Source organism: Lissotriton helveticus, chromosome 2_2, assembly GCF_964261635.1.
Source record: "Lissotriton helveticus chromosome 2_2, aLisHel1.1, whole genome shotgun sequence".
Classification (NCBI taxonomy): Eukaryota; Metazoa; Chordata; class Amphibia; order Caudata; family Salamandridae; genus Lissotriton; species Lissotriton helveticus.
The window spans coordinates 143,626,797-143,642,241 of NC_136060.1; the positions used below are offsets into that span (position 1 = coordinate 143,626,797).

General features: G+C 44.4%; 1 protein-coding gene across 3 annotated transcripts in view; it reads left to right on the forward strand.

Annotated features, from left to right (window-relative positions):
- The window catches only part of CORIN (corin, serine peptidase), a 1,859,037-nt gene that overhangs the window by 1,193,022 nt on the left and 650,570 nt on the right, over positions 1-15,445 (forward strand). For all 3 annotated transcript variants that reach the window (XM_078678226.1, XM_078678228.1, XM_078678227.1), the window contains exon 6: positions 1,555-1,668. In XM_078678226.1, the coding sequence (XP_078534352.1) occupies positions 1,555-1,668 (114 nt within the window). The remainder of the gene's footprint in view (positions 1-1,554; positions 1,669-15,445) is intronic.

Below are 15,445 nucleotides of genomic sequence, written 5' to 3' on the forward strand. Positions count from 1 at the left end.
GGGAGTTGCCTATACAAGGGCAGGACATTGAGACCTGATTCAACCCACATGATAATTATCGGACTGCAACTCCCACAATACATATGAGCGAAAGAACATTGCTCCGATAATACATTTAGTCCCCTTTCTATGTCCAGTTGCCCCAACCAATGAAATTGCATCTACCTGTTTAAAAAATCATCAGGACAGGAGGCACCATCTTTAACAAGCTGAGGAAGGCACAACGCCGAAACGCGTCCTAATAAAGAAATCTTCCATGGGGTCCCAAGCGTGCAGAGTGTTTCTTTGTTGAAACTGGAGTGTATATTTTGAGCGGATCCACTTTCCGCATGTGCTGCACCCGTCAGTAAGAGTGCGTATACTGCTCTTAAGTGGACTTTGGAGCGTGATTTATAGAGGCAGTTCGCACCGCCAATGGAGAAACAAAGCACAGTCGCCGACGAAGTCGACAGTCAACGTTACTGTTTGAGTGACGGCCATACGACCGGCTACAGCGGCAGGTGCCGAGAGACTCTGGGGCCTGATGAGGGGCCCCCTGAGGGATATTCGAACACGGTGCACCCTGCCATGGCACCTGAAGATTGCAAAGTGTTTCTTAGGAAGGAGGAAGGTAAAGGGGAGTGTCAAGCCTGTGCCTTAAAACTGTTGTAAGAACTGTTATCTGTGGGATTTGCCTATACAAGGGCAAGAAATCTTCCATGGGGTCCCGAGCGTGCAGCGTGTTTTGTTGTTGAAACTGGAGCGTATATTTTGAGCGGATCCACTTTCCGCATTTGCTGCACCCGTCAGTAAGAGTGCGTATACTGCTCTTAAGTGGACTTTGGAGCGTGATATATATATATATATATATATATATATATATATATATATATATATATATATATATATATATATATATATATATATATATATATATATATATATATATATTTATTTATATAAGGTCTCACTGCCTCCACTTCACCTTTTTAACAGAAACTCATGGCACCATAGAGGGTATGTTTCTTCTTTTATTAAATGCGGTGAATCTTCATAGTGCAAACACACTGGCATACGTTCTACGCGTTTCGGCTCCCAGCTTTTACTGGACCATATGTATATATATATGTTTGGTTCAAAATTGTTATGAAATTTACATTCTATAATTAACGTTGCAAGAGGGTTTACCCTTATTCACCAGCCTCAACTGTATGAATTACATGCTGATTTCTGTTATCTGGTTGGGGAAGATGTACTTCACATAGCAAATGAACTGAAGAGTTGCAGAGTGCTTGCAATGCTGGGTCCTGAATGCAGGTGATGTCACGTCGGGGGCAAGCATGAAAAAATGACTTCAGCCTAAGGCTTCATAGATATTGGACATGCCATCCATCCTACCAAACCCTCTTTTGTGTACTGCTGTTCATGATGATGGTGGATTTCAAGTGGTTCTTGAAATAGACATTGTTCATTCGAGCCCAGTATTGAAAATTCTATGAGTGTATACATTAACGCCTAGGGTTTGTGTTCAGGTTTGCCCTTATTTACAAAACGTGACTATCTTCTATTTTACAGCCTTATGTGGCGGACAGGACAGATTTCTGTGCACCAGTGGAATCTGCATCTCCCAGAAGCTCACATGTAATGGCTACAATGACTGTGATGACTGGAGCGACGAGGCGCACTGCAGTAAGTCACCCCGGTTGTTTGTATGGGCTTGTTTTTCCCATTCAAGATATTAACTGATCCAAATCCCATATTAATGCAACTGAATGATATTTCTTGCATAACATCTACCTTGGCTCATTTGTGAAGCCTTTCTTATAGACCAGTGGGCATATTTCCATTAGCCAAAACGGGCCCTAGACCAATTTTTTAAAAAAGACTTCCAAATTATATGTTCCAAAGAGAGAGTTGACAGGTTTCTCCAGGAAACTTGTAACAAAACAAAGCAGTAATCTTGGGGCAAATCCAGTGTCGCTATCTAGGGAATTATAAAAGGCGAATTCTTTTCCTCTTTCAAACCGTTATCAAAACCAGACCGCAACAATGCGAGGATGTTTAACACTCTAGGTAACGTAGCACTTAACTGCTGCATCACCTCCCTTCTACTCCAAATGCTGTTTTAGGACCAGTTTTTTATGTGCTACTGCTACCTCACCTTATGCAAGGTTGCACCCTAAATCTATCTATAATGCACACCAGTGGGTGCACATGTACAGGCAGTGCACACAGAATACTCTAAAAATATATAATTTGTTACCACTCAAATGTGTAAACGTCAGTTGCTTGCAGTGGTGTGTAGAAATGTGTATCATTGTTAATCCACCTCTCACCAAAGAACACAAAAATATACATACACACTATTGGAACAGTCCGCTGAGTGTTGTCTGTTTAAAGAGAAGTTTTCCTTGCTTTTGTTTTCTTCAATTACATTGGTAACAGGACTATATGTGTCACTATAGTAGAGATAAGGGACAGGATACTACATTACACATGGGATGTGGGCACAAAGATATAGGAGAGAGAACTATTCCTAGAAAAAAGAAAAAAAAATCAAACATTTTTTGACCTAGTCATTTTTATGGTAAAAGAGGTGCTTGGTTTAATGTACAATGACACAAGATAATATATAGGTTATGTAAGCAACAACTTTAAAAAGTGAAACACATACTATTGATTTCTGCCACTGGTTTACTGAGGAATTCATAAAATGACGAGTGAAATGCTTGAATTAATTTCAGCCCTGGTAATAACTCAGATCGCATCCCAGTCCATTCTTGCTTTGCCTACCATCCCACCTGAGACCAAAACCAGCCCGATGTAAAATAGACTTGGATCTTCTCAAAAAGCAACAGCCCAGCCCGAACTGCAATTGAGGTTCCCTTCTGAACTGGAACAAAAGTAACTCCAGTTTCTTTCTTTCCTGGTTTCTACCTATTTGGGCCTCGTCAGTAGGATGCAGCTTGGTTCCAGTGGCACGGTGAGCATGGGACCCATGTCTGAGAGTACCCATCGCACGTAGGGCATCACACTAAAGGAATACAAAGACATGATGCTTGGAATGCTTGAATTAACCACAGCCACTGGTTATTCGACAGCCCTTGTCCCAGCCCATCATTTGATTGCCAACTAGTCCACCACAGACAGGATCCAGACATAAATGCAAATAAGCCTTGGTCCTTCACAAAGAAAATGTACTTTGAAAAATTATACTGTTGTTTCCCAGTTGAATATATCAACATATATCACAAGAGGCATTGCATCAAGTCCATTGTGGCATTAAATCTAAACTGATAACCGAATACATTAAATAGAATCAACCAGAAACTCAAATATCCCTGGAGTTTGCACAAAACTCGATAATCATTTACAAAGAAGCCCTACAAATCCTAACAGCAAAAATAAATTTTTATTCACATAGTTCTCATTGAAATATAACACTGTGTAGAAAATATAATTAAACTAGTCTCTGCAATGCCAATATGTCTGGCTTAAGGATTGCATCATTTTTATTGTTTTTAAAGTTACAACATAATTTGCCTACATCCAATGGCTGCCAATGAAACAGTAATTAAGGGGGAAAAAAGGGGGTAAATGGGTGCAACGGAATCAGTCCATGGAGGGGCGGGGCATGGGAAAAACAAAACAAACCATGCTCATACATGAGAGTATCATATTGATTCTGTCTTCACCCACACCTCATACATGAGAGTATCATATTGATTCTGTCTTCACCCACACCGGGTAACACATTAATTATCAGCGTTGGTGTTGGATGTGAGGTGCAGGACACACAGGTAAAGTTCACAAAATGTGGTGGATAGATGTTTTATGTAATATCCCCACGTTTCCTCAAATTTTGGTAAAGTGTGATTTATAAATGCTGTTAGCTTTTCCATGCCCAGTAAGTCCCAGAGTTTGTGCAACCAGTCCATATGTGTTGGGATTGTGTCCGTTCCCCATTTTGATAGCAAAACCTGTTTCACTGCTCATAGTGCCAGGTTGATGGCCCTCACCCTAGAGGAGCGTAACCGGTATGCTAGGGCATTGGACAAGCCCAGGAGAATATAACTGGGGAAACGTGGTAGTTCTGTGTCATACATCCGCCAGTACGTCCTCCCAATAACGGTGGAGCTTGGGACAATGTCATAACAGGTGGAAGAGTGTACCTGAGTGATTGCAATGACGCCAGCATTTATCGTCACTCCCTCTTTTCCACTGGGCTAGGCGAGCAGGTGTGTAATACCTGCCGTGAACGGTTTTAAGCAGTGTTTCCTTCCCAGAAGCACTAGTAGCTGATGCACGAGCGCAATGTATAATGTCTGGCCATTCCTTGTCTGTGAATTGGCGTTCGCATTCTGTCTCCCACCTTTTCCTAGTTGATGAGCTTAAAGGATTAGCTAAGGTGTTTAGAAATGTATTTATGTCTGACAGCAAGCAGCGGTTGTTCCGTCTGGACAGGAGCCAGCATTCGAATGGGGTTAGCCGCCTACTTACGTTGTGCCATATCGATGTGTGTTACCCAGTGTCGCACTGCAATGTAGCGCCAATGCTCGGAGTCCGGGAGTCCCAAGTCCCCTCAGAAAGTCCAGTAGACCTTGTTCATCGAAAGGTCACAAATGCGTTAACAGTTGGCTTCTTGCCATCATGATTATGCTATTCCATGCAGCACCTGTGGAAAGTCTACGTTTCCCATGATCGGGGTGAGGGGAGAAAGTGAGGTGGAGAGCTGTTTGCGGGTCCTGATCTTTTCCTAGACTCCCATTGTGGCCCTAACCACCAAAGGGATGTACACTCCCGGCGGGCCATTTCCATGTGGGAGCCACGTTATCTTCCATATACGGATTGCGGCCACAGCCTGCTCCAAAAAGCACCAGTGCTTCTCTGTAAGTGGGTGTTGCCACTCCATAAGGAAACGCAATTGGGCAGCCTGGTAATAATGCACTAAGGAGGAAATTTACCAAATCCCATGCAACGCATTGCAGCCGCCTGCAAGGCTAAGCAGCGTTACACGACTGGGAAGGAGCAGAAGATCGCCATATTTTTCAAAAATATGGCTCTCTGCTCCCCTTTCCCTTGCGCTGGTACTGATTACAGCTGGTGTGCACAAAGCACCACCTTAGTGCCAAAGCGCTAGGTGTGTGTGTGTGAGTCTAGCATCTATTTTGTACAGAAAGGGTACCCTTCCTGTACAAAATACTATGCCTAGACACAAGGGATAGCTTTTCCCACTTCGTATGTGTGCTGCACAGTGCAGCACGCATGCAAAGTCGGAAAAGGAAAGAGAAATTAAAGCACTTCTCCTTCCTTCCGCCTAGTTTAAAAGGGCAAAGTTTTCTCATGCTAAACTCAATCTACTGTGCTTAGTAAATTGGGTTTAGCAGGAGATATCTTTGCTGGTTGCGTGGGAACGCCCATGCACCACCCCTAGCACGCTGCATGGTGCAAACATGGAGCAAAAACTTAATAAATCTCCCCCTAAGTGTTGTATACCCAGCCCACCCTTGGCCATCGGGAGATATATGCAGTCCTTGGCCATTCTGGCACGTTTAGCACCCCAGATAAAGGACTCTTGTAGACTGAAGTTTTTGATCGTAGAGTTGGGCTGCTGTAGTGACATCACCTGCATAAGGTATAGATTTTTGGGCAGAAGGGGCCTCTCCACAGCTGCTAGTCATCCCAGCCAAGAAATGGGGCCCCAATGCCAGGAGGGATTCCATGTGTGGCCCATGTGAAGGGAAAATCTTTTGCGAGGAGTGCTTGTTCGTCCTGTGGAATAGTGATGGTAAGTGCTTGGGATTTGGTGTTGTTTCTTTTGAAGCCTGAATCTTCGCCAAATGCTGCGAGTTCCTCCAGCAGCGGGGGCAGTAAATGTTGGGCCCAGATCCACTGACAAAAACAAGGGCCTAGATAAAAGGCTTCCAGAACTATGTGCAAGAATGGCCAGTGTACCCGATTGACCGCCTTTTTGGCATCTTTCGGCAGAAACAGTGTTGGTGTCCGAGACCGGTGTGTTTTGTCTAGCAGATGTAAAAGGCTCTTGGTGTTGTCTGAACAGGTACCTTGACTGGTCAGGGTCGACCAACCCAGGCATATACTGCCCTAATCTATACACCAGGATCCCTGTGAAAATCTTAGCGTCCACATTGAGTAGCGATATGGGACAGTAGGACGCACAGAGTTAGGGGTCCTTCCCCAGTTTCGGCAGGACTGTTATGATTGTGGTTTGCATGGACTCTGCAAGCGTTCCAGAGGAGCTAAAAGAGTTGTACAGCTGGACCAGCTCAGGGGACAGATACTCTGCGTATAGCTTATAAAAGGCGGCTATGTACCCATCCTGACCAGGGGCCTTCTCCAACTTAAGCCTCCCTATCGCCTCCAGAACCCCCTGCTCTGTTATGTCGGCCTCCAATGGTGCTGCAGTGTGCTCTGATAGTTTTGTTAGGGGGAATCTGTAAAAGGAGCAGCTCGTGGGGGGTAACATGTCTGCCCCATACAGATGAGCAAAGAATTGGCCAAATTCAGCTGCAATGTCCTCATCTTGCGTCTTGAGTTTCCTGGTTCTGTATGTATGTGGCGGGAATGCGTCTGGGTGCGCAATTTAGTCCAAGATGGAGGCTACCTCAATGTCTGCTTGTGTCACCACCGGGAGTAGAGATGCTGAGATTAAGAAGGAATCGATTCGAGCATAGGACTAGTGTGCAGCCGAGAAAAAGGAGTAAGACTGTATAGAAGTGTGTAGTGTCCTCCAGACATCGACCAGCCCTGTGTTGACTAGCCAGAGGGTTCCCTGTGGGGTGACGGCCTCAGTATGCCCTGCCCGTTGGGGAGTACGGTCCATGGAGGCATCAGGCCCCAAATTAAAGTCTCCCCCTATCAATATTTGTACATCAGGCATAGTGAGAATGGTACTGATTGCCTGACGGATAAAGGACTCCTGGTGATCATTGGGTGCGGAATTGCATGCAACTGTGAAAGTGTGACGGTAGAGGGAAATTCGCACCAATAGCATACGGCCCGTGATTTCGGAATGTGTTTGGAGGTCTCGACCATAGAAATGGGTGGAAACAATAATGCCAACCCCACTTTTTTCCACGGCCTGCAGACCAAAAGTGACGGTCAAACCATTTAGATACCAGTCCTTTTTCAAGAGGTGGGTCTCTTGTAGGAGACGTATGTCACAGCGGGCGGCCTTGAGCTGGGCCAATAATGCTCCTTGGTTGCTGAGTTAAAGCCCCTCACATTGATTCTAATTATCCGCACCTTATAGCAGTGTACTTACCTGCAGCCATGCGGGCTCCAGTCGAAGCAGACGATGTCCCCCCACCCTTGGTGTTTATTGAGGTGTAACAGTATGGCAGGGTATAGAGATGGTGGCATATAGCAACTGTGCAAACTTTTAAATAAGAAAAACAAGAGCATCAAGTGGTGCAGAACTAGAAGTTACGTAGTAGAGGTCCATGTCGTTGGTTATTCGTGCAGTTCTCAGGAAGTGCAGGAGCCTGCCTGCTGCTGCTGTCGAGTTGTCATCTGGTTGTAGGCAGGCGTAGGATAAGGTGGAGCCCTTGGCAAGGAGATCCTTGATGGTGGCGTCTTTTTTGGGGCTGGTTGATGTCATTTTATCTAGTTCTGGTGTCACTTCTCGGACGTGTTCCCAGCTATGTGCCTCTGTCCCCACGCCCAGCAGGCCGACGAATCTCCATACCCACACTCCAGTCGGGGCACTTGTACTCAATGTTGGTTGCGAATCTGTAGAGCACCTAGACAGGTCCAGTCCACAGGGGAGACCCCCCCATGGCCACCAGTCTTGTAGTGCTCAGACCAGGACCCTTTATATTCAGGAGTTAGGAGGGGGAACTCCGCGGGCAACTCATTCCTGATGGTTCTCAATGCTGACCTCCATTTATATGCACCTCAGAGTCATCCGGTTCTCTCCCACCTCTCAGTTGGGGCGATAGAGTGCTTGTTCCCTCACGCTATATCAGCCCAGACTTGCAGAGCCCCATGCTCTATCTCTCCAACAGGAGCGCCTTACGTGTTGGCGCTTTGACCTAGGGATCTCTCATTTGGTTGGTGTCTCCTCTAGCTGGGTTTTCAAGCCCAGCTGGCCTTGCTGGGTACCTTCGCTGAAGCCATGGCTGTCTGTAGGGGCGTCCTCCCGGTGTTCTGTGACTGCTGCTTGGTCGTCAGACTGCCCCCACCTCCAACCCGCCGTTCGGTGGCAGAGCGGACAGTCGATCCCCGGGTGGGTCTCGCCACAATGCTCTAACGGGAGGCACGAGGTCCAGCCTGCAACTGCTCTGCAGCCCCCGCACACCCGCTCTCGCCACTCTGTCACTATTTGGGTGCCCGTCAGCCTCTGCTGGATTCCCGGTCGTGTCCAAGCGTACCTGTACCAACACTAAACTTCTGGGTCTCCTCAAGACGCTGCTCTCATCTCAGGGCCACCCGGCCACCATCTTGAATTTAGGCTGTCCCGGGCGCTAGGCAGAGACTTCCCCCTCTGTTGCTCCACTACTGCCGAGCTGCCAGTGGACTGCCAGCCAATCTCCAGTCAAAATCTGCGGCAGAGCAGCCAATCGATTCCCCATGGGATTCCACAACACCGCTCTGACACAAGGGAAGGGGGGAACGAGGTGTGGCCCGCAACTTCCCTGCTGCCCTCTCACCCCTGCCATTCCGCTGTTGCCTTTGCACTCTTCGGCCTCCGCTGAACTCCTGGCTGTGCACCGGTGCACCAGTGTGCCAACATTGGGCCTCAGGGTCTCCGGCCCATCTCAAGGTTGCTCGGCTGCCATTTTACAGTCAGGCCAGCTGGGGTGCCAGGCTGATATGGCTTCTCCGCCACTCTCAACCCAGGTCCACAGGTCTCCAGCCAGCACCTCAAGCCGTCCCCACCTCGCAACGGTGCCACAGATCGGCCAGCCTCCCCGAGATCCACCGGTTTAAAAATCGGCACGACAGAGCTCTGTAAGGCTGTTACTGTACAGGCGTCATCTTGGACAGGCAACCTCACGTCTGGCTTTAGATATGTGTTGTATGGTAATGTGAAATATAACAAGTAAATAGCATGGGAATGAATTAGTATTTGTGTTGAATCAAACAACTGTAGAATAGTATTGGATTAGGTTAAAAGGTCAGGTGACAGTGATCTGTCAAGCCAGACCTAAAAAATCTATTTAGGTTAGTGATTGCCTTCCTCACATCTGTGCTGCTGAAACAGGCACCATAAATTATCTAGTTGTCTAAGACACTTTTGCTGCATTCCAAAGTCTGTGTGCCCCTGAAATTTAAAACTCAGCCAGATGGATAAATAAACTAAATGATCACAGGTGGTTGAGTCAGGAACGGTTTTTTGTGGCAGCACAGAACTCCTGCTCAATCAAAACATGTACTCCTGGCTCCCAACATATGGGTGGAGCCAATTCCCTCTAGAGTGATGCTCACAATATTGTATGGTGACAGCTGTGCTGTCAAGCCATCCCACAAAAACAATGTCAAAATGTGGATTTACTACAAATCTCAACCATTACTTCCACAAACTGAACATTAGATTCTATATTTGCAATAGGGAATTCAAATTATTTAAACCTATTCACCTGTCTGAGCACAACCCTGGTCTAGAGAGAGGGCTTACCAAATGATTACAATGATTTCATTGTATACATCCTTTCTAAGTTATACTTACAACGTGAAACAATTGTATGCTTTGCAGCCATTCAAATCTTTGGAAACTGTATTCAGGATTAAAAAAATGTAATTAAGCCTACCTTAATAAAAAAAATTTTATTTGTTTTTTGTAACCTAGCATGCATTGTCACATTTTATAATTAATTTCTTAAATAGAAGTGTATTTTTTACGTATCGGAAATTGATTATTGTCATGAACTTTGATATCTGACAGCAGTTTTGTAATGTCTTTCAATTTGATACAAACAAGCACCTTCTTGAATGTACTTCCCATGCTAAGCTACAGAAGTTGTGCACTCTAGAGTGATAGATCTATCATGTGGGGTACAATGAACCCCCTTGGATGTTTGTAAAGGCACTGCTACCTCATAGCATAATTCATAAGATTATTGCTAATCTATTCCAGGGGCTGAGTATCATGGCTTGAAAGTGATAATGTAACTATTCAGGCAAGATGGCAGGGCAAGAAAAGAGCTACTTATGGTGTGACCGGAAATGTAAACTCAGCCTTCTCACTTTCTGAGATCATGAGTACTACTGAACATGGTAATGCTGCAGTTTTTGTTTGCAACACTTACAAATGGCTGCCAATTTTTTATAAAGCACTATAAAGTAATGAGTAAAATATTTGGGTAAGCTATGGGTTGTGGTTACATGTTGGGTACATGTCCTCTCATGCCATGCAGCTTCTGCCAGGAATGTTCACTGTCTCCATGTTCTCTGGGAAGTCAGTTGGAGACTGTGAGCTGACTGACAAGCTGCTATTGTTGGTGGTGTGTACTTGATCTAAATAAAGACTACTTAAAAGATGTCCTGTGTAGCTGGTAGTGGGTGCAAAATAGTGGGCGAGGGGGGAGTGCCTACAGCCTCAGAGAGAGAGAGCTTCTCCAGTGAGTACAGGGCTCTCCCACCATCTAATAGAGGCTGCCTCAGACCCTGCATCCATTTAGAACTGCTCAGAACTCTCCACTGTGTAACACAAATGGTTGTCCCTCATCCTGAAGCAGCCACTGTAGGAGTGTCACTTTTTCTGCATGGTCATCCTGGATTTTCACAGTTTCTTAGACCTTTATTTTGTTGGTGTTAGGACTCCGTGCACTTCAGCAAGGTCAACCAGTGCTACAGTGCATGTGTTCTTCCCATAAAATAGTACTAGAAAATTGGTTCCACCCAATTGATACATTTAATATTCAGTAAGGCCATTGTAGATTCACACAAAAATTGCCCAATGTTATGGAAGTCAAATGTTGTATTTATGCTGCTGTGTTTAATTTTACCATCCACATAAAATGTTTGGTTCCATGTAGCACTCTTGTCTGGTTGGGCTGCAGTTCTAAAGTACAACAGTGATACGTTGCTGGTAAAGCTGTCTCTAGCATATAGAAATCTATTTTTATTTATTGAGTGTGCCTTGGAATTCCATATGACAGGGTGATTAATTTATACAAAAGGTGGCATTCTAAACATTGGGTGTGTAGTATGCCCTCACAGTGAACAAATGCTCAAAAGTTCTTTCCACTTTGGGTAAAGTACATTTTCTTGAAACTCACTTAGGTGTAACTGAAATCACTGTTTTAAACTTTACCTAGAAAACTAATAGAGAGCTCAGGCTTTTTTTCTCCCCAGTGCTGGACCCTTTGTTGATGTTTGGGGCACTTCACACTTCAGCCTTCATATTTTTCCACAAAAGGTACCCAGGCCAAATACATATCCTTTTTCCCAACATCTTGGGGATTCTAAAGGTACCCAGGGCTTGAGGATTCCGCGGGTGGAAACTAAGGACATAGCTAAAACATAGCAACATTTTGTGTTTGTTGAAAAAATGGGAAAAAAGTGCTGGAGTTACGGATTTTTTCCCAAAAATGTTATCAGCAAAATGATTGCTATGTTGCGATCACCATATTCCCAGCTTTCAGCAACAAACAGAATTGTAAAAGAAAACATATTTTTTACCACAGTTTTTGAATTTTTCTAATAGTATTTTCTCTATTTTTTGTAGTTTCCACCTACTTGCAGTTTGGGGTGCAAACAAGTCTGAAACACATAGATGAACATGAAAAGCTATACCTTTCTGAAAACTAGGCAAAATTTCAAATTCAGAAATGGGTCAATTGTGCAGATTGCTCATGTTTTTCCCCAAAAAAGACGAATCGTTATAGTTACAAAATCATGAAAATAAGTATGAAAAATATCAATTGATGACGTTCATCTGTAATATTCTTCTGTAATATTTTTCTCCATTGGCCAATTTACACAATTAATGGTTCTACCAGGCAGACCCTTTTAACAGCAGGGATATATAGTGGTTCTTTGTTGTCCAAAAATATACAATACTGAGAGCAAATAACTAGAACTGCCAATGGCTAGAACTTCTCGCAAAGAGTCAAAAGTGGTTGACCTCTTGTTTGTATGCTCTAGGGGCACAAAAAGCAGTTAGACTCTTGACTCCAAGAGGCTCATGCCTGCCACTGAGGACTGGGCCCTGGAGGAACTTTGGCTGGAGAAAGACCTGGTACCTTGAAAACTGTCCTGAGTACTTGAAAACTGCAGGGGTGCCCAGAAGGCTGCTCGGGGTTCCAAGGGATGCAGGAGTGACCTATATGAACATTCCAACAGTTGGAGCAAAGTGTAACTCAGTGGACAAGAAAACTAGATTTTTGTATTTCTGAAAATTGAATCAAGGGGACCTCGCAGTGAAGATATCTTGCTTCATGGACCTCATTCTGACTATAACTTTCAGCCTTGTCCCACTGGAGGATTTTGACTTCATAAAAAAGTAACTAAGAGCCTGATTTATAACTAAATGGACAGTAGTCTGTAAGGGCAGAGAAGGACATTTATTACCACCACCATCCTAATGATCTAATGTCCGTTAAATTCAGAGATATCCGCTGGCCAGAGAGTAATCTATTTAGCTTCAAAGAAACCGGAGTCACAGCGGTTCCCTTCAAGTTATAAAAAGTTTGGTGGACGGTTGACATCGGTTTTGATCACTTCCTCCAAACTTTTTATTTACATTTTTTGTTTTTCAAAAAATAACAAGTGGCAGTTTTAAAAAAAAAAAACAAACAGCTGATGACCACCATGCCTTGGGAGGTTTCTCCCAGAATGCGTGTGTTGGAGGGGGGCATTCTTTTTAAATCCTCCTAAAAAAACATTGCACTGCCTACCCTAAATAGGTGGGTGATGTAATATACTTTCTCTGACTGCTCCTACTCTGTTGGCCACCAGAGGAAGTTTTCCATCGATGGAGCCAACAGGGTCCCCATCAATGGAAAGGAGAAGGTTTGGCGGACAGGGCTCGCCATCAAAAGTACCTTCGTAAATTCTATGGAATTGATTGTTTAGGGTTATCTGCACGAAATTCAAAGTTACAGGAGAAGGCTATAAAAACACATGGAACATCTTCAAAATCATAACTTTTATTCGAAGCAGATCATAGCCAGAACTTTGGCAGACATTCACAAACATTTCACAAGGCTAATTTCACTAGGAAAGTGCTCATAAATATACTCCAAAAACAGTTGAAGTATGTTTTCAGGTTGAAATTAGGTATGTCTTAACACCAAAATTCTTGGAGTTGTAAATGATACAAAAGTGGTAAAATACGGTAACACACATTTTCGCTTAATTTACTCCTGCAGATTGTTCATATGGTAGGCAAGCCACAGTAGTAGGCGTGCTCACGAAAACCTGTGTGTACTTTGGTGATTTTTGAGTCATAACTACAGCTGTTATTTACTCGGGCTTAGAAGTACCCTACAATGTGTATATTTGTTACCCTTTTCAAAGGATTTCTGATTCAGTCTCACAGAATCATCATTTCTTCTCAGCAGCTACTTCACACATTGTGCAATAACTGCTTTATGTTAGAAAACTCACATTGTTTTTAAACTTCAACAGCAGAGGCTAGGTTATCCCCTTTGTATCTCCTTTTTATTTTTAAAATATTTAAAATACTGTTGTAAAGTAAATTATTACTAGTGGTAAATATGCAACTACCACTGGTAATAATGCCACTAACACAATATAGGGCTCAGAATAGGTCTTAGAAAATTATTCCCATGCTCACCCTTGGTAGCTTAGCTGCGAGCAGGCAGGCTTAACTTCAAAGACAAGTATGTAAAGCATTTAGAAATACCAAATCAGGAAATAATTAAGACACACAATAAAAATTCAACACAAACACCAATTTATACAAATAGGAAATATTTTTATCTTTAAAATGATACCAATAAAATACAATGGTGGGACCCAAATATATGAATTTTTAAAGATTTGGCACTATATAGCACATAGAAACCTAGAGCACCTATTGGGACAAAGTCAAAGTTTCAGGCCGACTGTGATGGAGCCCTGCAGTAGGTCTCAGTCAAAGTTTTTACCTTCTGACTTAGAAACTTTTCCGGAGATTTTCTTCCCGGGGTCTCTCGAAGCTCTCAGCCAGTCCGGATTCAGTGAGGGTTCGCCAGTTTGCCTTGCGACATGCTCCCGGTCAAAATCAAACTTGTGGAAGGCAGACCTCTGGAGCTTTTCCAGCCAGGCGAACCAGAGATCCAGGCCGGCTCGCGGTTGAAGGTGGGTGGCTTGACTCTCACGGTTGGTCCCGGTCACCTTTTCTACATTTGGACTTAGAAACCTTTACAGAGCTTTTTCTTTTGGGGTGCCTCTATACTCTTTGCTAGACTGGATTCGGTGAGGGTCCGTCGGCTTGGGATTCCACCAACTCCCGGTCAAACTTTGGAAGTCGGACCTCAGGAGTTTTTCACCGGGACAAACCAGAAGGGCAGGTCAGCTCGCAGTTGAGGGTCAACAGTTTGGCTGGCCAGGTCGAGTTATTCCACTTCTGGAGCTTTTTTCCAAAGTTGCTCCAATCTTTTTCAAACATCTGGAACTTTTTCCTGAAGTTCCTTTGAGGGTCCCAAAGTGTCCAAAACTTACTCCAAGGGTCTAGAAGCTCCAAGATGGTCCTTGAAAGTTTGGGACTTCAATTCCCACAATCCACTTGGACAAACCCCTTACAAAATGTACTGGTAGTACTCCAAGCTGGGGATTCTTGGTGGTGATGGTCCAGGTGAGCTCTTTAAACCTGTAGCTTGCAGGGAGTCCACTCTTTTGTCCTTTTGAAGCAGGTTTGATCCTCAGGGCTGTAGTTCCAGATTGTGCAGCAGGTACAGTCAGTCAGAGTGTAGGGACTGGTTGGTGCAAATTAAACTTCCATCATGGACCCTTATTCTGTAGTTTCAAGCAGAAGATTCGAGAAGCACTGCCCGTCTCAGATACTCATTCAGTGTACTCTGAGGTCACACATGAGGTCACTCCTGTCCAATGAGATGCAGGACGACACCACAGAACATGACCATTTCCTCGAAATTGTGACACAATGGCAGTGGCAGCTGACAGAAAGGGTGAAAGGGCGAGGGGTTTGCACAATGGAAAAGAGTAAAATAAAATATATATACACTAACCTTGCTGCCGGGTTTTGCATCTCTGCCCCTGCTCTCCTTGTGGGACAGGAAGAACATCCAGGCTCCCCTAACCAATTACAACTCTGCAATGCAGTGTTGTGATTGGTAGGCACTCAGACTCCCCTGACCAATCACAATGCTGCAATGCAGCATTGTGATTTGTTTTGAGCGTCCTGTTTCAACGCTCAACCAGGTAATGGGGGCCTGGGCAAGTTCTCCATGCAGGCTGGAATGCAGCCTACATGGAGAACAGGGAAAGTGTGCATGACTGTTTCGGGCAGCCCGAGAGGGCTGGCCAAACAGTC